The sequence below is a fragment of the Artibeus jamaicensis genome, unplaced genomic scaffold (genome assembly GCF_021234435.1).
Source record: "Artibeus jamaicensis isolate MK-2021 breed Jamaican fruit bat unplaced genomic scaffold, CSHL_Jam_final contig_311, whole genome shotgun sequence".
Lineage (NCBI taxonomy): Eukaryota > Metazoa > Chordata > Mammalia > Chiroptera > Phyllostomidae > Artibeus > Artibeus jamaicensis.
The window spans coordinates 2,010,612-2,033,280 of record NW_026521717.1 but is presented as its reverse complement, the minus strand read 5'-3'; the positions used below and the strand labels follow the sequence as shown (position 1 = coordinate 2,033,280).

At 37.2% G+C, this 22,669-nt stretch overlaps 1 protein-coding gene across 6 annotated transcripts in view; it reads left to right on the top strand.

The window, feature by feature from the left end:
* The window catches only part of MET (MET proto-oncogene, receptor tyrosine kinase), a 163,782-nt gene extending 141,373 nt beyond the window's left edge, over positions 1–22,409 (top strand). For all 6 annotated transcript variants that reach the window (XM_053662939.1, XM_053662942.1, XM_053662938.1 and 3 more), the window contains 7 exons: positions 1,456–1,686; positions 3,625–3,705; positions 5,521–5,702; positions 8,886–8,995; positions 10,179–10,344; positions 19,973–20,109; positions 20,214–22,409. In XM_053662939.1, the coding sequence (XP_053518914.1) occupies positions 1,456–1,686; positions 3,625–3,705; positions 5,521–5,702; positions 8,886–8,995; positions 10,179–10,344; positions 19,973–20,109; positions 20,214–20,424 (1,118 nt within the window). In that variant the 3' untranslated portion in view covers positions 20,425–22,409. The remainder of the gene's footprint in view (positions 1–1,455; positions 1,687–3,624; positions 3,706–5,520; positions 5,703–8,885; positions 8,996–10,178; positions 10,345–19,972; positions 20,110–20,213) is intronic.
* The last annotated feature ends 260 nt before the right edge of the window (positions 22,410–22,669 follow it).

Sequence of the window (22,669 nt, the reverse complement as noted above, 5' to 3'; positions counted from 1 at the left end):
TGCAATGCTCTGGGAAGTGAAAGTGAAGGAACTGAGCTCAAAGAGGCTCATTTCCATTCTTATTCATTGCACAGGATTTGAGGGAACTAGACTCTGGGATCAAAGGAACAGGCAGCCAGCTGGGCGCTCTTCTTCTCTCACCCATTCAATATTTCAAGTACTCCCCTGGTGTTCTAAATGTGTTCTTTATGTAATTGCTATCTGTCTCATTTTCAGACAGTGATTACTGTAGCTATAGGTGGCCCCAAGCTTTTCTGGAACCACTGTTGAAATTTACTGCTCTGGCCAAATTTCCTTGTTATTAACCAAACATTTCAATGTGGAAAATACAAAAAAAAAAGTGCTTAAGTGGGATTAGGAATAGTTATGGCACCATCAACTTTCTTTTTATGTCCCTCTCTCAAATTCTAATATTCCTGCTTATTTGCAAACAAATGATATTATCTTTCGGTACCAATGGAGAACCCCACACACACGCATAACCCTCCCCCTTTCCCCATGTAATATACTAATACAGTTCAATACCCTGCTTAGTTTATCTTTAGGTCTATTGCTGTGAATGTGATTCCCTCTCCCTAACATGACTGCATTCCCAGTAAAAAAGAGAAAGCAACTGGTGGCTTCTCTGCCCTATTTTGCATTAAGAAATTTATCCTCAACATTGCAATTCCTTACCCCTGATGTGAAAAAGCCTCACCTTGCAATAGAGCACCTCCTTTCCTGAGGCTGTTGAAGGACTTTGGTTGCAAAGATCAGTTTATAAGGAATGCTAGTCCCTTTCCAAGGGCCCTCAACTAAGCAATGGGGGTGGTACAGTTACCTAATTCTAATCTGCCTTCTCTAAATGGTGGTAACACCATTTGAGATCTGCTGCCATCTTCACACAATGAAGAATTTACCTCTAATGTAAAGAGCTTCATTTCTGAAAATGGAGCCATTTTATATTTGTAAACATATATATGTAAAATATTTCACTATACAGGAATCCATGTAGGTTTTGAGCAATACTAATTAATTCTATCAATAAACAGTAGTCACTCAAAAGCCAGACTACTTCTGCTACTTCCCATTCTTAAGAATATAGTACATTAAAAGTGAACTTCAAACAGGGATTTTTGTTATATATATAAAAGAGAAATGTTTAAAGAAATGAAGAGAATAAACAAGGTGTCAAAGTGAATGCTCAGTCTGCTTAAAAGAAAATTTAAAAACATTTTTTAAAACACTTGTGTGTGAGTGTTGTATATATATACCAGTATATTTTCCCAACTTACTATTTTTATTAAGCCAGTTCCTAAGTAAAGGCTCTCACTACCTTCATGCAATGATACAAAGCATCATTTATTTAACTTTTAAATTCAGTCTTCTTAATTAATTCAATTCGCTACCCCTGTTGCAGTCTCTACTACATGAGGTTTTGCTGTTGTTTTCTAATAATTTTACTTTATCTTGCAGAGCAGTTTCCTAACTCATCTCAGAATGGGTCATGCAGACAAATGCAGTATCCTCTGATGGACCTGTCCCCAATCCTGACTGGTGGGGACTCTGATATATCCAGTCCATTACTGCAAAATACCGTCCACATTGACCTCAGTGCTCTAAATCCAGAGCTGGTTCAGGCAGTCCAGCACGTAGTGATTGGGCCTAGTAGCCTGATTGTGCATTTCAATGAAGTCATAGGAAGAGGTAAGTGTTTCCACTCAGCTTTTTGTTAAATACAATTTTCCAGTAAGCATTTTATCTTCTGCCATTGCAGATTAGGAATTTAGACAATGGTGAAAGCAACTGACAGAGCAATGATAACAAGTGCTCTTGATTTCAGTTCTGCAGGGCAACATTCCGCAAATAACATCCATGGGCACGTGCCCTATCCTTGGAAGCAATTTAATAATCTCCAAACAATCTAAAAATAAGTCACATTCCTTCCTCACCTTTTCATAGTGATAACCATGATTTCTTGAAAGTAAAAGGTGCTATTTACTTCTTTCCAAAACATCATTCTTTTATGTTCCAATATTTTTTATTCATATCTTCTTCCAGTCTTTCTTTATTCTGAGAACAATATCTATGAAGCCCTGGTTTGTAGCAGTTTGTACACTGCTAAAAAGCATCAGAACACAGGGAATTTGTAGCATTCTTCTGATCTGAAACAACATATATTATATCTGTAGTGCATTCTAATTTCTTTATACAAAGAGGAATGAATATTTATTTGTTATAAGCCAGACAGAGCAGCAATAATAGCTAACACACAATATTGAAGGAAATATTTATCAGAAAAAGAAACCAGCCAGAAGCCAGAAAATGAACTTTACTCTTCTTCCCTTTCTTCTAAAAAGCTTTTACCTTTAACCCTGAATGGCCTCTGATCCCTTGTATTCACCATGTGCTGCGAGAGGTAGCACAAGCATCTGCCAGCATGCTGCAGATTGCTAAAGAAGCTGATGGGATTATTTGCCTTATGTGAACACAGGGCCTTCCCATTTTCCTGGGAGAGCACACACACATTCCTCTATCATATATTCCAGATTTTAATGCTTGGCCTGCTCCTCCTCCCTAATAGCAACTTTACAGTTAATAAACATTTTTCACATCAGAGTAATGTATAGTTCTGTTACCAGCCTATAAATTCCAGTAATTATACCAGTTTGAGTGTGTGGCCTCACTAATGATGTTCTCATTCTATGCATTATAAAATTAGAATATTTTACTTTTATCATGAAAGTACTAAATGGCAGTTATTTCTCTTAAGCAGTTATAATCATTAATGATTCTATAAATATTAACTATTATTTATATGTTTCCACCAGTAGAATGTGAGCCCTTGAGATCATAGGGTTTTTTAAATCCATCTTTTCATTATAAGAAAGCAGACTAATAACTGACACTCACACCAAGGCATCCAGGGAGCCTTGGCTGGTTAGAGGAATTAGTTAATGAGTGACTTACACAGCTATCAGGCATTTGGCACCTCAGAAAAATTACTGCCACTGGATGAAAGGCTGTTATTGGGAAAGTGATGTGACTAAAGCCAGAGAGAACTGGATGTATGAGTCAGAGTGAATTTGCTTCATTTGGGTTATTTCCTTTCAGTTTTGGCCAACCTGGATTACATATTAACTGGTGACTAATGAGGGAAGTCCTTATTCTATAGCACTAATCTTCTAATGGTCACATTTTTATTTTATTTTACTTTATTGGAATGTAGAGAGCTTTATTTTAATGTATTCATGGAGGCAAAACTTTACATTCATATTTATAAGACATTATTTTATTCTTAAAAATAATAAAATTTTTTAGATAGATGTAACTCCTCTTTTCACTGGTTTCACTATGATTGAGCATTTTATTATATTTAGCCTTTAACAATAGTTATATCAGTTTATTTTTACATTATTACTTACCAGTTATGATATTATTTTCCATCTGAACAACTGTAAACCTACTTTTGCCCCACCCTGTATTCACAAACACACTCGCAGAGTGATATTATTAGTCAAAGCAGAAAATACAATGTACTTTTTGTCATGTAGAAAATAGCTTTTTGATCATGAGGGGCTTAGTAAGTAATTATTACACAATTTAACGTGATGCAGTACTAACCAAGTACCCTCTTTCATGTAGGTCATTTCGGGTGCGTATATCATGGGACTTTATTGGACAATGATGACAAGAAAATTCACTGTGCTGTGAAATCCTTGAATAGTAAGTTATATTTTATTTAACCGTGGAGTTTGATTTTGTGGTTTGCAAACTAATAGTTTATAATATACTGTTGATTTACACTTCCTCTTGTGGAAAATCAGCTACTGCTGGAATTATGGACTTATTCCTGAAAATTTGCTGTAAATTCTTATTGAGATGGTTCCTCAAAAATTATCCCTCAGGGCGCTCACAAGTTAGAGTGTAAGAGAAATGAGATTCGTGGACGACGAGCTGAGTATCATTTCACTATGTTTGGTTTGTAATACTTGTTTTGCAAGTGACATTTATGGAAACTATTGGAAGCATGTTGGCACATACAGTAGTAATGACTCATTTTACCCACAGGCATTATTATAATTATCTTTCAGCCACAACTCCCATTAAAAAGATAAAAAATGAAATAAGACAAACAGGATAAATATATGTTGGCATAAAATCGAAAAATTATAAATGTGATAATACCTCATTTATCCACATTTGTAGGGAATGAGATATTCCACATAAAAGAACTTTCTAAACAAGTAAAACTTACCCCCTATTTTTTAATGTTAGGATTTTTTTTAATTTTACCAGTTATTGAGAAACTTTAAAAATGGGATGCATACTCTCTTTAAAAAATAAGCAATGCTTTCAGGCAAAAACTAAGACTTTATGGGTGACCATAATTATGGCAAAAATTACTATTTTGAATGACCCAATGTACTCCTCATACTAGCATTTCCCTGGCTCTCCCTTTGCTTACAGGCCTCACATGTAAAGTACATGTGCTGGCCTTCTCTAAATTTCCAAATGTTTTGCTCATTATTTGGAGCATCCTACAAAATACTAACCATCTATATTACCAATTTATATTGAAGTAATAAAATTTAAATGCACAAGTGAAAGGTTTTTCTTCAAGATACATTATTGTCAGAATTATTTTAGCCTTTTTTACACATAAATCTCCATGCTACATGGTTGATTTTGTTGGAAGTCTGATCGCAAGAGACAGTTTATATAAAATCTAACTATACACTGTGATGGGTTAAGTATGATTTTCAGTAAATTTGCCTCATGAGAGGGCACCACAGCCAATTGTACTAAGAACAACCCTAACACCAAGAATTCTTTCTCTCTCCCTGATGTGCATTGATCTCTAGGGACTTCCAAGTTTCAGAATGCATTGCATTTGTAAAACAGTATCATCACTGACACTGATATTAGATTAATAAATTAAAAGTTGTTAACTCTTCATTAATGTTGACCAGTATCAAGCCCTCAGGATCTCTATCTAGAAATGATAAGAAACCAGAAAAATTTACTTAGATACATGACAACGATTGGTCTTCAAATCCTCCCAGTCCAGGGACCAGAAACTATGATCTGCCACCTATTTTCCAAAATAAAGTTTCCTGAGACTTAGCTGCTCATGGTCTCTGGCTGCTTTTGCATTATGATGTCAGAGTTGAGTATTTGAAACCATATGACCCACAAAGCTAAAAAATATTTACTGCCTGGCTCTACAAAAATATCACCAACCCCTGCCCTAAATTGGCACTACAGAAATCAACAAACCTGCTTTATTCTCCTTTTTTGCGTCAGACAAACTGGTTGGTAGGCACTATCCTACAAAAATGGGTGTAGGTGATGACTTGAAGGTACAGTGCAGGACAACATCATCCACTCAGATATGTTGTAAAAAAGCAGTCCAAGGATGAGACATTGGAACAAGATAGAGCCCTATGATTTTATATGCCATTGCTTTTCCTATCTGCACATGATAAACTATTCATTGTTCTGTAATGAAATCAATGTCTCCACCACTGGATTTCTCAGGGATCACTGACCTAGGAGAAGTTTCCCAATTTCTGACTGAGGGAATCATCATGAAAGATTTTAGTCATCCCAATGTTTTGTCACTCTTGGGAATCTGCCTTCGAAGTGAGGGGTCTCCACTGGTGGTCCTACCGTACATGAAACATGGAGATCTTCGAAACTTCATTAGAAATGAGACTCATGTAAGTATATTACCAAGCTTACTAACTGATGAACTAGCTGTAAGCCAGCCAGCCTTCTAAAATATTTAGACCTGTTTTGAACCATTTTAAAAGCCTTTTTTGGGGAAAAAAAAAAGCACATATAAAATGTTGGCACCATTCGAATGTACACCTATCAGAAGCTGATTCAGTTCACTTGTACCTGAAAATTTTCTATCCTGACAGGAAGACAGTGATACCTAGAAGAGTTTCCCCAGGGGCAGTGATTCTTCCCTGCAAACAGCCTTGTTCTACCATTGCACTGATAGGTACATTTAGTACTCTTGGAGGCCCTACTATGTGCCAGAAACACCACAGCACAGGAGACATAGAAGCATAGAAGCCACAGCCCACATGGAGTGTTAGCTCTAGGAAGAAAGATATTAGAAAACTACAAATACGTCCCTTGCTATTCTTCACACTTGCCAACCACTCTCCTTTGCATTTCCTATTTCTACTGCCTGAAGAATTTCCCCCCCAAATATCCACGTCTCAACTTCAGCTTTATACCCCGATATTGTCTTCAAAGTGAGGGTTTCCTGACCTGCCTAAAATGGCAATTTACCCATCCCCCTCTCTTGCTTTCCATATGCCCCTTCTCACCTGCTTTATTTTTCTCCCTCACATTTATCATCCTCTTGCACACTAGGGCTGAGTCAATGAGCCACATGTGAAATGTGGCTAGTCTGAATTGAGATGTGCTCTAGGTGTAGAATACACCCCAGGTTTTGAATATTTAATATAAAAAGATAAAATATTAATCATTCCTTTTGTTGGTTACATGTTGAAATTATAATATTTTGGATATGTTGGATTGAAAAATATATTGTGAACATTAATTTTACATGCTTTAAAATTTTTTTTTAAATATTTTTGTTTCAACGTATGTCCTTTTCTTCTCATATGGCTACTAAGTTGTTAGGACATAAATGCTTCTCAAGCCTTTTTTTTTTAAGTTTTATTTATTTATCTTTAGAGGGGAAGGGAAAGAGAGAGGGAGAGAAATGTCAATGTACGGTTGCCTCTTGTGAATCCCCTGCTAGGAACTGGCCTATAACCCAGGCATGTGCCCTGACTGGGAATTGAACTGCAGTCCCTTAGTTCACAGGCCTGTGCTCAATCCACTGAGCTACATCAGCCAGGGCTGCTTTTTTTTTTTAATGTGACTGTTAGAAAATGTTAATTTACATTTATGGCTTGCATTATATTTCTATTGAACACTGCTATGCTAGGTGATAAATTAATAAATAATAACTATATATATACACATTTATAATATTGTATATGTACACACACACATCCCATTAAAGTGCAAACCCCTGAGGGTTGGGATTCTTGCTTATATGTTCTCTGCTATAGCTCTAACACCTAAAATAGTGTTTGGCCCATGAACTCTCAGTGAATATTTGTTAAATGATGAGCTCAGAGTTACAAAAGAGATTTTTAGGCCCCTAAATCAGAGTTTTCTTGTGACATTTATGATAGGACCTAAAGGATGGGCAAGTGATGGTCAGATCAGAACCAGAGAGGAAAAAGGAAGGAGATCCCAGAACTGAAAACAGGTGGCATACAGCTCCTTAGCCCCTGTACCCAAGGTTCTTTGGAAATTAATGGAGTTCTTGATCAAAACCAACTTCATAAATATAGAGTCCGTTTCTCAGAAAAAATAAGTTCTAGGATGGGGTGGTAAAGTAATGTTTGTGTTCAGCAAAAAGAACAAAATGCCCCCTGATAATGAATGTTTGCAGATAGGGTGACTTTACCTTACAAAGAACAAAGGTGCCCTGAAAGATGCCACTTTTCCACTTTAACTCTTGTCGTTATCCTAATAAGTTCATCTGACTGAATGTGCTGCCTTCTCCAAGATATTATGACCCCAGGGCTAAAGAATGATAGAGATGTATTATTATAAGTATATGGCCTTTTAAAACCCAAGCAGTCCATACTAATGACAACCACTAACATAGATGTGTCTTGACGAGAAACACAAGGAACTGGCTTCTCTGCCTGCTGTGTGCATTAAGTAGGGCTGTAGCCCTCTTCTCAGGGTCCCTGCTGTCTGCCTCTTGGCCTCACAAACTCCACAGCAGCTGTTGAGGAAGACAGACCCTGTTCCTGATGGACAGGTACCAGTAAAGCTACCAGCCAAAATAACATCTATGCAATTTCAGATACAATTCTTAGAGTCACTAGAGACATTCCCACTGTCCATCCAGTTTTGTGGGCAGAGTGCCTAGAGAATGAGAGTCCAGGCCACTGGAGTTGTGAGCTCAAGCTTCAGTACCTATGTATAGGAGGAGTTCTGATGTGATTGATTTCACTTCAGTGTGGGCTTTGGAGCCTAAAATATTTAGATTAAAACCCTAACTCCACCACATACCATCTGAGTCATTTGGGGCTGATTTATTTCTTTGTGAACTTCCTTTATTAACCATGTATTTCTGACTTCTGGGGACTTGCTGACCCTGGAGGGACTATCACGCCCAGGAACAGAAAATTCCCAAGCATGATAAACAACTCACCTTCAAAGAGCAGGCAAACCTGCCAATCCAGAGCCTAAACTCCAACCACCTCCTTTAAAGGGCTCTCACACTGTAGGTTACTATCTCCCTGCCCTAATCACTGAAGGGCCAGATACCAGACAACTAGAGACAGCACCTATATCCAAAAGCCCAACTGCTGAAATTACTCAGATTAGCCAATTTTAAGCTGGTTTACGCTGCCTTGCCCATTTCTTCCCACAGAAGCCACAGTCAGCCTCCCCCTGTCTCCTGACCACCCCAGTGCTTCCCTGTGTGGGTCTCTTCTGTGGGTTCCAACAAACTATGTTCTCAGTGGCAATTGTCTCCCATCTGTTGGCTTCACTATCCCTGAATAATAACAAAATCCACATTTTAAAACACCCCCAGTTCCCCAGATGAAAAATGGAGCCCCTATTACAAATCTGTCTCACAGAAGTATAGGAGGATTAGCCAAAATTTAAAAAGCCATCTAGCCTGGTGCTTTGCAAACAGTAGGAGGTACTTAATAAATGGTTGCTATTATTAACAAAGCACGAGTTACCATTTGAAACAAGATAATTTTTATAAACATTTCAGAATTCTGAGATCACAGCTAGAATAGTAGATACCTAGTTTATGTGTTTCCAATTCTCTTTGATTGCAGAACCCAACTGTGAAAGATCTTATTGGCTTTGGTCTTCAAGTGGCCAAAGGCATGAAATATCTTGCAAGCAAAAAGTTTGTTCACAGAGACTTGGCAGCAAGAAACTGTATGTAAGTATACAAATGAATCTCTGTGACCACAGTCCAAATTAAGTGACAAGGAGGAATCTGTTTTCACTGTTTAAGGATACTGAGGAACTTCTCTTTTTATGCAAAAGTTCTTTATTTCCCTTATAGTTCTAAATCCGTATGCATGCACTGGAGATGGTGGGGCTTTCAGTCTCTTATCATTGGAAAATTTAAAAGGGATTCTCCAGAGGGGGTCTTAACAGCTGTTGCATGCTTTTGCCTTTTTTTCCTCCCTAAAAGTAGACCTCAGTGTTGGTGGTTTCACGCTGCATTAGTGTAGGGAGGTAGAATTTGGTCTTCAGCCTTTTACAGTGAAAAGGAGAGGGCTGGTAACACAAATACCAACATAGCCTCACTTCCCAAGAGTGGATTTGAAGTCAGCCTGCAGAACCCTACCAAAGTGGTATTTGGGAATGAATATACAAGGAATTGTATTTGTATCTGGCTGCCTGGGCTATATAATACAGCAGTCACCAGTTTATAATGCACCGATTCATGGCTTATGGTATGCGTGAATGAGAAAGCTGTGCTATTAATTTCCTACCTTGATTTTGGTCAATGTAACAACATAAAAGCCCACTTAAACAAAGGGGTAAATAGCCTTAGATGGTGGAAATTGATTTTCTTGAACCTTGCTGTTTTTCTTAGATGCTTTACTATGTGTCCTGTTTCTCTATTACCTCAGTGGTGGGATATGTAAGTTTTATGTACTATCATAGCCCATTTGAGATTTAAAAAGTAAGACAACACTACCTTGTCATGTATCCCCTATAAAACTCAGTATTAGTGATAAGTTCACAATGACTATTATCAATTACTTTGGTTATTCCATTGGCATACTTGATTTAGCAACCAAAGAAAGCTGGAAGGGCGCCCAATTTTACCACTTCTTCAGATCTACTAAAACAAAACAAGTTTTCTTATACCACATCATTCATGATCTCTTTGCTTAGTCTGTTGAATTTATAATATAAATGTCAAGCATTTTTATTCAAGAATTCCACTGTAATATAGTGTTAGTCAATTGAGGCTAGAAGAAGCCCTCCCTGCAGAAGTTATGGGTTTATGGTTTTCAAAGACAGAAGTCACTTGTTCTGTAAATATTCAGCATCACTGTAAATTAGTCTGTTTGAGCCACCAGTAATAATATTTGTCCTTTCTGTAGGCTGGATGAAACATTCACTGTCAAGGTTGCTGATTTTGGTCTTGCCAGAGACATGTATGATAAAGAATACTACAGTGTACACAACAAAACAGGAGCAAAACTGCCAGTGAAGTGGATGGCTTTAGAAAGTCTACAAACTCAGAAGTTTACCACCAAGTCAGATGTGGTAATATATTATTAATCACCCGTGATCTTCTCCTCTTTTACTTTCATACCCCAATTTTTTAGTAGTTTTATGGCTACTTAATTTTTTTAAAAAAAGAGGTCTTTAACATCACTAATTTTGGTTTTCTTTGTGAGTAAAAGTGAACTGATTGTCTAACAGGTAGTCAAGGTATCTTTTTATAAATTAATTTATTCAAAAACATTTGTCTAGCAGGGCACCGTCCTAGATTCCTAGGAAGCCCAACCAGGTGTGAACTGTGTCCTCCAGGAGCTTCAGCTCAGTAGGAAAGAGAAGACATATCTATCCCACAAAGTAGACTGGGATCAGCCCAGCCACTCATAGCTCAAGAACTCATGGCAACCAGAATTCCATCTTGAGACATCTGGAAGCTGTAACTGAGGCAGGTCTAGCAACGAAGTCATTATTCCTGCACCTAGCTAGCAATATACCCTCCTTTCTCTGCAAAGGTCATCATTCTTTCACAAAACAAGCTTCAAAAGACCTGAGTACTGACCCCTGGGTCTTCTACCTGGAGGAAAAGACTGTGCTTGAAACTGTCACAGACTAGAAAGAGTTCATCCACTTGGTGCTAGCAGAGCCAAACACTAGACCCAGAGAATTGCAATGGAGACATATTTGGCTATTTTATTATAAATGGTGCCATCTGGGAGAACAGGAAGCTAATACCTCAAAAGTCCAAATTCCCTGGTGGCATGTAGGTTACAGATTGCATAGGGCAAAATTATAAGACATTGTAGGGGGCTCAGGGTCATGCTGAAAGCTTATTGGTTGGAGGTGAAATAATGGTAATACATTATTTCTTCAGGTCTTGAGGACAGATCTGATGTCTAGATTCATGAGAAAGTAGACAGAGAGTTGTTCCACCTTCACATTTAGAAACTAAAACATAACTTAGGTCTAGATATTATCTTTAGCTTGCCAGGGCCCCTGACCATGTGATCTTTAGTCAGGTCCCCACTATTGTCTTCTGCAGCCCCAGAGTTTGCTGATTTTCCAGGGTAAAAGCTAGATTTCTCTAGGATATAGAAAGAGAGAGTGAAATATGATTTCTAGAATTACAATTTAAAGCTAAATTTAATCAAAGTTAAAGGATTGTCAGTTTCAAGATGAGCCTTAAAGGGGGATGGAATAGGCAATGAAATAAGCAATACAAGTGAGACAAAGGGGCAGGAAAGTATACACATCTTTAAAATTCTATGGAAACAGGAAGCATGGAGCGATTGGCAAAACTGGAGGGCACAGAGGAGAGTTATGAGAATAAAATGAGAAAAATATCTTCATACTAGATTCTTGGAAAGCAAGCTAGGGAGTCTGTAATTTATTCTGTGGCCATATAAAAACATTAAAGTATAATTAGATTAGACTACAGTCTTCCTTTATTCTGTAAAATGATTTGGAAGGAGTTAGATACCAAAAGACAAAATGAAAGTTAGAATTTGAAATAATATAAAAACTGTAATAACAGAAAAGAAGAGATAGAAGGAAAAGTATCTTAGAGGTATAATCAAAAATATGCAGCAAGAAATTGATAAAAATTAAAGGTGAGTAAGTTATATACTGGTATAGTTACAAATATGTGAAGCATAGGAGCAAAAGCTAGTTTAGAAGAAAAAATACCAAGCTGAGCAGTTTGACTTGAGAGTAGAACATCCAGAAAGAGAGATCCATCAGGCAGTTGGAAATGTGGATCTGCCACATGGACAACCTCTTTCGTTGTATTAGTCAGTTCAGCCTGTCATGACAAAAACCATAGGCCAGGTGGTTTAAACAAACAGACATTTCTCACAGTTCCGGAGGCTAGAAATTCCGAGATCAGGCCAGCATGGCCCAGTCAAGATCGGAGAACCCTCTCCCTGACTTTACATAACCACTTTCTCATTGTGTCCTTCTGTGAGGGTCAGGGCAAGGGCAAGTTTTCTGGTATCTCTTCCTGTAAGGGCACAAATCCCATCATGATGACCCACCCTCATCTCCTCATCTAAAACCAATTATCTCCCAAAAGCCCCACCTCCTAATCCCCTCACACTGAGAGAACTTCAACACATGAATTTTGGGAGAACACAGTCCATTACAAATGCCAAGGCTGAAAATATGCTTTTGACAGTCCAAAAGTAATTATTAGGGAGAATCATGCGTACAAAGTGAGGGAGAAAAAGCAGAAAGGTAAAAGACCCAGGAGAAGAGATTGTCATGAAAGCCGGAGAAGAGAAAGTGTCAAGAAAAAAATGGAATGCTCCAGAGGGTCCAGTGCTGTTCAGCACACAAAAAGGGTCTTAGAAACTGAATAACTTCAGAGGCCTAGAGTGTTCTGAGGAGCCTGGGTTTGACTGGACTAGAGAGTACACTTACTCTATTTGCATGCAATAAGTTAAGAATACTATGATGTCTGGAGGTATAAAAACATTGACATTTCAGTTTTTGAGGATAACAACTGAAAAAAGAAAAAGTACAAATCCATGACATAAGCAAACAAACTAGGCAGAAAATAATGCTGATGGAGGGAACTTCAAAAGGAAAAGGGTTGGCAGCTATTGAGAAATAACAAGGGACAGGGATCTAAGTGAGGCTTTGGAACTGAGAAGTCAATTACCCCCATCCTTGAGAGTTAGCAAGAGGGAGAGGTATGTCCTTGATTGGTAAGAGTTTCAAAGAAATTTTGGTCTTCAAGTTAACGCCAAGTTTCAGCTGTTATGAGTAGGTGGGGGAGACATTATAAATAAGTTGAGGGTGACTGGGGAGTTTGTTTTCAATAAATAAGTTTGTTGCAGGGCATGGTGGAGCAATGATAGGAGCAATGAGATCCTATCCTCAGGGAGGATAAGATCACTAAGAAAATGAGATGGAACATGGAAGAGCATAACACCTGATATTCTGATAAGATTCTGAAAGAGACAAAAGAAGTAGGTACTACAGAGGTAGGCTGGGCACATATTTGTGATGGCAGAAGGTAGAAGCTTAAGATAGGGAAATTTTTTAAAATTTTATTTAGTTATTTTTCAAGTATAGTTTTCTGTTTATTTCTCCCATCCCAGCCCATCCTGCCCTGTGCTCCCCACCTCCCTCCCATTTCCATCCCCCTTAGTTCTTGTCCCTGTGTCCTTCATGCTTGTTCCTCCAAATCCCTCCCCTTTTCCCCCCTTAAATTCCCTTCCCTCTCCCCTCTGGTCACTGTCCCCTTGTTCTCTATTTCAGTGTCTTTGTTTTTATTCCGCTTGCTTGTTTGTTATGTTGTTTAGCTTCCTGTTAAAGGTGAGATCATATGGTATTTGTCTCTCAACACCTGGCCTATTTCACTCAGCATAATGCTTTCCAGTTCCATCCATGCTGTTGCAAAGGGTAGTAGCTCCTTCTTTCTCTCTGCAGCATAGAATTCCATTGTTTATATGTACCACAATTTTTGGATCCATTCATTTACTGATGGGCACCTCGGTTGCTTCCAACTCTTGGCTATTGTAAATTGTGTTGCTATGAACATTGTGGTGCATAGGTTCTTTGAAATTGATGTTTTAGGGTTCTTAGGATATAATCCTAGCAGTGGAATTGCTGGGTCAAAAGGCAGGTCGATTTTTATTTTTCTGAGAAAATTCCATACTGTTCTTCATAATGGCTGTACCAGTCTGCACTCCCACCAACAGTGAACTAAGGTCCCCCTTTCTCCACAAACTCTCGAACATTTGTTGTTTGTTGTTTTGTCTAGATAGGGAAATTTAACCCATCCCCAAAGAACATAATATTCATTCATACCTAACTGTCAGTCTACCATTATGAGCCAGAACCAAGTCTTACAACTCAATAAGAAAACAAAATACTCACTTTTAAAATATAGGATAAAGATTTGAATAGACATTTTATTAAAAAGATGTATGATAAGCCAGCTAATACACACATGAAAATATACTACCACACAAAGGCTTGTACATGAATATTGACAGTAGTAGTATTCATAATAGCTAAAAACCAGGAGCAATCCTGATGTCCATCAGTAGGTAGATAGACAAAACATGGCATATCTATTTATATAATGGAATAGTGCCACTAAGCAATATAAAGAAACTACTGATGCATGCTAAAACGTGGATAAACCTCAAAAACATTATGTTAAAAAAGTCAGCCTCAAAAGATCACATGTTGAATGATTCCATTTAGTACATGAAATTTTAAGAAAGATATAAAACTATAGAGACAGAAAATTACAGAGCCTAGGTCTGAGGGTTGGGGATGAAGCTTGACTTTAAATTGGCATGAGGGAATATTCTGGGATGTTGGAATTGGTCTAAAACTGTATTGTGATGATAGCTGCACAATTATATAAATTTAGTAAACATCATCAAGTATACACTACAGTTGGTGAATTACATCATATATAAATCATCTCTCAACAAAACTGTTAAAACAAATTAAAAGAGCCTGAGGAAATCTGGGGTGTTCAAGAGTAGGAATTCAGAGTTTTTGAAACACCCCTCTCCCACACATACACCACTGCCTCTACAAACATACATATGCCATCTGGAGGCCACCACTTCTCACCAAGCAACTATCACTCAAATATTGACTAGACTTCTGCAGATATGAAATGCTGTGTCTCTCTCTCTCATTCAAAGACACTATATTGTGCTACCTAAAGGGTGAACCTGAGTAATCCATACACGATGCTGCTTTAGCAAATGGTTATCGATTGCATGGATAAATTTGCATAAAGTTTCATTTCCAGGACAGCACAATCTTTTGAATGTTGACATGAAACATTTCCAAAAGCATATAATATCCTGTATGTATTTAAGACCTACAAGCAAAAACTTGCTGCTTGTAGAAAGGTCTACTTTCTTGCAAATGCCCAGATGGAATTCAGCTAAAATCTGAATACTCTTCCAGCCCATTCAAAAAAAGTGAGGGTGTGATTAACTACATTTTCAATTACTCATACCCAGTACTGTACAGTGTTTCACACTTAGTAAAACTGCTTCCATTACATTCAGGATTGACTTAGTTGTTCAGACAGCTGGCTTTTTCATCCTGCTTCATCATTCTGCATTTAACACTGTTGACCACACCTTCCTTCTTGAAATTTCTGGCTCCTTTCATTTCTGGGGCATTGTTCCATCTGGTTTTCCTCGTGCTTTTTGGTTGTGTTTTCTTTACCTTTGCCAGCTCTTCAAGCTGTGTGACCACCACCAGAACAGTTCTACCATTACAGATAATTTCCTTTTGTCCCTTTGTGGTCAGCCCCTAGCACCTGGAAACCATTGGTCTGTTTTCTGCCTCTATAAGTTTTACCTTTTCAACAATGTCATCTAAATGGAATCATACATAAGTAGTATTTGAGTCTGTCTCTTTTCACATTGCATAACACTTAAGAGTCATCCATGTTTTATCAGTAGTACCAATGTATCAGTAGTTCATTTCTTTTTTTGTTTTGGTAAAAAATACAAAATAAAATTAACCATCTTTAAGTGTACAATACCACAATGTTAACTATATACACACTGTTACGCAACAGATCTCTAGAATTTCTTCACCTTGTAAAACTGAAATTCTATATCCACTGAACAACTTCCCATTTTCCCCTCCCCCCAGCCTCTTGACAACCACATTCTACTTTCTGTCTCTAAGAGTCTGACTATTTTAAGTACCTCATATAAGTAGAATCATGTATTGTCTTTTTGTGACTGGATTATTTTACTTAGTATAGTGTCCTCAAGGTTCATCCATGTTGAAGCATATGACAGGATTTCCTTCTCTTTAAGGCTAAATAATTATTTCATTACATGCATGTACCACATTTTCTTTGCCCATTTATCAATGAACATTTAGGTTGCTTTCTTCTCTTGACTATTGGAATAATGTTGCTATGAACATGGGTGTGCAAATATCTCTTCAAGATCCTTTTTCAATTGTTTTGGTTATATACCCAAAGGTGGGATTGCTGGATTGTACGGTAGCTCTATTTTTAATGTTTTAAAGAAATTAAGAAATTGTACTGTTTTTCATAGAGTAATTACATACAAAAGTTACCTGTAATTATAACAGCCTTAACATTTGCTTAACAGTTTTTTGGTGTGAACATAATTTTTACTTCTTTTGGACAAATATGGATTACTGAAGTAGGATTACTGGGTTGTAAATAAGTGTTATGTTTAACTTTATGAGAAGCTGCCACCTGTTCTTCCACACGGTCTGTACCATTTTATATTCCTACCAGTAATACAGGGAGTTTCAGTTGTTCAGCATTCTCATCAGCACTTGTCATTGTCAGTTCTGGGGGTTTTAGCCATTTGAATAGGTTGTAGTGGTGTCTCATTTTGTTTTTAATCCACATTTTCCTAATGACTAATGATACTGAACATCTTTTCATGTGCCTGTTACCACTCTTATACCTCCATTAGTAAAGTGCCTACTCAAAACTTTTGCCCACCCTTTTAAGTTTTAGAATTTATTTTCTGGGTTTCTTTAATTGGGTTGTTTATTTTTTAATTATTGAATTATTAGGTTCTATATATATTTTGGATGCAACTACATGTTTTTGCAAATATATTTTTCTAGCATGTGGCTTGCCTTTTCATTACTTTACTGACATCTTTCAAGGAGTAGAATTTTACAATTTTATAGAAAATTAATCAAAATTTACCTGATAAAATTTTATCAGCTTACCAATTTTTTCTCAATTGTGTTTTCTTACAAATTGTGCTGTATCTCAGTATCTTGAATGCTTAAATCTGGCTGACTCTATTCCTTGCTTACATCAGCAGTGACCCTTTTTTGTAGCTTATAACAGTCTCTTTGATCTTTACCTTTTTGATAAAGTTGGGCAGAGATTCTTCAGATGAGCTCACTTCCAATGCTCAGATGTTCAGAATGGCTTGACTATTCATACAATAAGTGTGAATGATAGAGCTTTCCTGTCTTGAAACTAAAACTGACTTGTTTCCCTCATTTCTAATGCACATGCATACACATGTTCTTCCCTTTGTGTCTCCCCCTCCTCTATCCTGTCTCTTGGTCAATGTCATGCTCCTTCTTTGCTGCCCCCCCATTATCCTGTCAGGGCAAAGCTTTTAAGGGGGCTTGCTTTTCTTAGAAACTACTGCCCTCTTACCTCTCCTATTCTATGAGTCCTCCAACTCTCCTTTGAATTCAAATTATTGCTCAGAAATTTACCCAACCCTACCCCCCTTTTTTGCTAATTTGCCTCCAGACACACCTATAGTCTAGGCTATTGGCTAGAGAGACCTGATCACAGACAACTAATCAGTCTCTCAGAACTTTGGTTTCCTCATCCTTAAAGCATCTATGAAACTCATTACATTACAGGGATATAAGGACTAGATAAGATCATCATTTTTTAAGGATTTTACTTATTTATTTTGGAAGAGAGGGCAACAAAGGGAGAAAGAAGGATTTTACTTATTTGATATGTGAAAAAAACATTGATGGTTGCCTCTTGCACACCCCCAACCAGTGACCTGGGCTGCAATTTAGGCATGTGCCCTGACCAGGAATTGCCCCAATGACCTTTGAGTTTGTGGGACAACATTCCACTGCCCCAAACCACACCAGTCATGGCTAAAATAATTTTTTAAAGTGCAGGATACTGTGCCCCACTTATATGACATATACCATCTCCTACCACCCTAATTTGGAAGTTCAATCTCATGGGCTTCTGTCTTCCAGAAATCTTCTGACCTGTCTTCATTTTATGAATTGGCTTCTCTGATGTGTCTAAAGCATAGTATTTACAAGATGCAATCTCCTAGAGCTCAACTGCAGGCATGTCTCATCAATTTTGCAGTCCCCTTTCAACCTTATACGTATCCTTCATCCCGTCACCTAGTCCACACATCAAGCAGTGACTATTGTACTTATAATTCAATAAAAGCATGTGTATTGTCACCCCTGGGCCCACTCCCTCCATCTGGAACACTCTCTGTCCTCACATTACCTGTACCTATAAAACAAATTCTCTCTTGCCTTCAAAACTCACTCTACTGTCACTTTCTTCCTGAAGCCCCTCTCAGTACTCCACTATTATCTCTTTGACTTTTCACATTTGTACCTCCTCTGTATTATTGCTGTATGTTTTACTGTTCTATATGACAGTTAATTGCATAATACTCTCAACCCTTTCTAAACCCTGGATAAACCCTAGACTTGTCCAGTAACTTGGGGAGTAGCCTACTTGTATATAATCAACTCCATAGATACTTGTTAAATTAATTTAAATTTTCATGCACATTTTGGAACTTGAAGGTTTACACAATGAAGTTGTCAGAAGTGACTCATAAGATTTTCAGGCTTTCAAAGCCTGAAAAACCTTTGGTTTTGAAAGGCTACAGAAGACAGCAAAGTTATCTAGTTCCCACCTGGGAAAGAATTTGTTTTTTCTGTTTGGATCAAGGCTGTCGGTGGCCTTTAAGCATTCTTGCACTTGGGCAAAAGGAAAGAATCATCAATGGAGATTGTCTTAGCAACTGCAGTACCTACTTGATTTCTTTCTTTTGGCCGTGATGTTCAAAGACACACCTTTATTCTTCTTCTTGTTGAGTATTATGAGCTACACATGCTTCTCAATATTATGTTCACCTACTCCACCTGTCCAGTCTGTGTTCTTCTCCTCAAAGCTCCTTTTTTCTCAGGGCCTCATTTCTCTCCCCATGTGCCTCTTAGTCTGTAAGTGTCCTGGAAGTGTTACTAAGAAAAAACTGATTTCCTGGGTCCTCTGCCCAAAAAATGACCTCCACATGCTGACTTACTCTCATTATGTCATCCTACCTTGGCACACATCCAGGAGAAGACAATATGTACAACTTGATGTAGTATCCCAAGTAGAGTGCTTTAAGTCAAGAGATTACATATTTAGTAAAGTTCAGCAGACCAAGCAAGATCCAAGAGCCAAGAACTTTTAGATGTTCATCCCACTGTGAATTAAGACTTACTGGGAAATTTTTAGCAAGTCACTTAACCTCTCTGTGACCTTATGATCTTTCTTTAATGTACTGATACAGCTATTTTATTTTAATCCCCTCATTTAATGTTTTTAAGCTACAAATATTTTATTGAAATTAGTTTTTAATAAAGAGCCTTGTTGCCTAGCAGTTTTATTACTTCTGATTTTTAGTATGGATTTTTACTTATACTAACTTAGATCTTCTCTTTTAACATTAACTTTTAGATATGGTTACATTTCTTGACTATTTATGTTCATTTGAAATCCTACAAATTTAAATTTTGGAAGGCTTATTTGTTTTCTTTTACTAGTTAGTAATCTAAAATTGCAGTGATGCTATTGAGAAAGAGAAGGATAGAAACCTGTTCATGCTTTACGTCTATAAAAGAGAACTTAGAAATCCTACTCTACTAACCACAGATGAAATTTTAATCATCATGTGTACTTCAGATACTCTTTTTACTCATAATCTAAATGCTATATAATTCTGGCTTAAATAAATCATAAAATGTATAGCTTACTAAATGTCTTTTAGGAAATTTTTGCCCCGAACAGCCAGAGTATTGAATATACTAAGACGAGTTTATTTATCAAGACCTATTGATTGCCTTTCATCTTTGTGCTGGCATATTTCTCACCGGATTGTCCCTTGCATTGTTTGACTAGTGGTCCTTCGGTGTACTCCTGTGGGAGCTGATGACAAGAGGAGCACCACCTTATCCTGACATCAACACCTTTGATATAACAGTTTACTTGTTGCAAGGCAGAAGGCTCTTACAACCTGAATACTGCCCAGATCCCTTGTAAGTAGGAATTCTGAAAGAATCTTCTGTAGCTCTTACATTTTTTACTTTTACAGAAACACTTTTCTTCAAAGTGTCTCTCACAGTATTTCTTTCTGAAACAGATATGAAGTGATGCTAAAATGCTGGCACCCAAGAGCTGAACTTCGCCCATCCTTTTCTGAACTGGTTTCCAGGATATCAACAATATTCTCTACTTTCATTGGGGAGCACTATGTCCATGTGAATGCTACTTATGTGAATGTCAAATGTGTCTCTCCATACCCTTCTCTGTTGTCATCACAAGGTAAAGTTGATGGTGAGGGAGACACATGATGGTTGGACACAACATCGGTCCCCCTCTGATAAACATCATAGAACTATCCAAACAACAGTCCACACCAGGTCCAATATTTTTTCACTGCCTGGCTTTTGAAAGGCCACCAAATATATTTTTATTTTGCCAAAATTTCACTATTATAGGACCTTATATTGTTATTTAAAATGACTGGATTCTAAGGAATTTCTCATCTGACAAAGCATCAGGGCCAGAAGCTTGGTTCCAAAGTCAGTGACCAGTGGCAACCCTGCAGCTCTGATGTTGCTCCTGTTGTATTCAGGTCAAAACCTGAATTCTGGATTGAAATTTTAAAAACCAGGATCCTACCTGATTTCGTATGGGGAACTGAGGCCATGAGTTTTGAGGCCTTCTAGATCATGGAAAATTCAGAAGTGGTAATATCCAGGCAGCCCTGGGACCAGGCCACTCATTTAAAGAGCTTTCATGTGTTATATGGTCATGAACATATTTCATTGCTGATGTTGTTATTTGCCTACTAGGCAAACATTCCCTTCTAAATTTTTGCATACACATTCCTTTTATTGGAGAAACATTCGTAGGCAATGCAGTTAATGTTTCAAATCAGCAGGACACAAAATGTGTTTATAATTTAATAGGGATATTTATGTATTGTACATAGATGACATTAAGGTTTTCATAAAATAGTTTAGTCACAAGAAAATATTTCTCATTTAAAAATCAACTGTTCAAAAATGACACTGTTCTGATCTAATGAATGTGGACATTTAGATGTTTTGTCTGTATTTTTTTAAATGCTGACTGAAAATAAAACAAGTACTTTGTGATAATTAGTGTTTTTAAAGGTAATTTAGCATGTTTTAAAAAGCAAAATACGTCTGACTAAAAGGTTCATTGGCTCCAGTGGGCTCACATGTAGGGCAAAAACATGATCAATAAACTGGAAATGTTAGCCTTTTTCTCAAGTGGCAGCTTCCTAACCCACAAACATGTAGAGACAATAAAAACTTGAGGAAGTCCAGTTTTTGCATTAGGACATGTTATGTATTAAGCAAAAAGTACTTTAGGGGAAAAAAAAGCAATTGAAAGTTCTGGCCATTTCACCTAGATGAACAGTTACTCTAGGTAGGACTTTTGTGATGACTTGTTTTGTGAGATTTTGTGCTTACTACTGTATAGTGCATGTGGCACAGGATACTCTAACTGGTTTTGTTTATATAAACATTTAAATTTTCTATTTTTATAAAAATGTTTATTTTAATGATATAAGAAAATTTTGTTAAGCCACAAAAATACTAAACTGTGAACATTTAAGAAAACATATGTTAGACTTGGGTTAATAAGGGCATGGTTTTAAATGGATATAAACAATGATAAGGGAACATGCTGATTGCCAGTACACCCCACTCTTATTACATCACCAGTACTTGAAGCCAAGGGTTAACACAGCAAGCTGTAAAGAGGGTGTGTTACACCAAAACACAGTAACTGAGTTGTGGCAAAAGAGTGACTACAACCCAAACCCCCTTGATAATAGCAGAACTTATGAGAAGACACAAGAAAGTGTACTGCAGAGATATGATAATTCAAATATTACTATTTCAGAAGTGTAAAGGGTAATACTAATTCACAGAATATTGTAAATGGTGAATGACAAAAAATAAATCTGCACTGCAGAAAGAAATATTTCTGCCAATGTCAAGAGAATGAATGCATCAAAAACAGAAAGAACTTATGGAAACAACCCATCAACAAGTCTTCATACACCTGTGTATATTCTTGAGCAAGTAGAAATGTGAAAATCATGTTTGCTATCTGTAAACATGTCCTTAGGTTAATGTGTCTAGACAGACTGTGGAAGTAAGAGATTCTTCTAAGAATTAGATACTTGTCACTGCCTATACCTGCAGTTGAGCTGAATGGTACTTTGTATGTTAATAGTTATTGTTCTGATTAAATCATACAATTAAAAATAAAGTGATATATCATCTTATATATAAACTGAGAGTTGGTTATTGCTAGTCATTCTTGATTACCTAGCATTTACATAATTGCAGGAAGCCTACAATTGATCTCACCTGACTACATCAAGATCATCCATATATGAGAGCCTTAAATGAGTTAATGCATGGGCAGCTAAAAAGAATTGCACTCTGAATCTCAGGAAGTCTGAGATTGGTGTCTTTCTATTGGTGGTTTACCCTGAGTTGCTAAATTACCTGCATTTCTCTGACACATTTTCAACTGCTAGAGCATCTGACT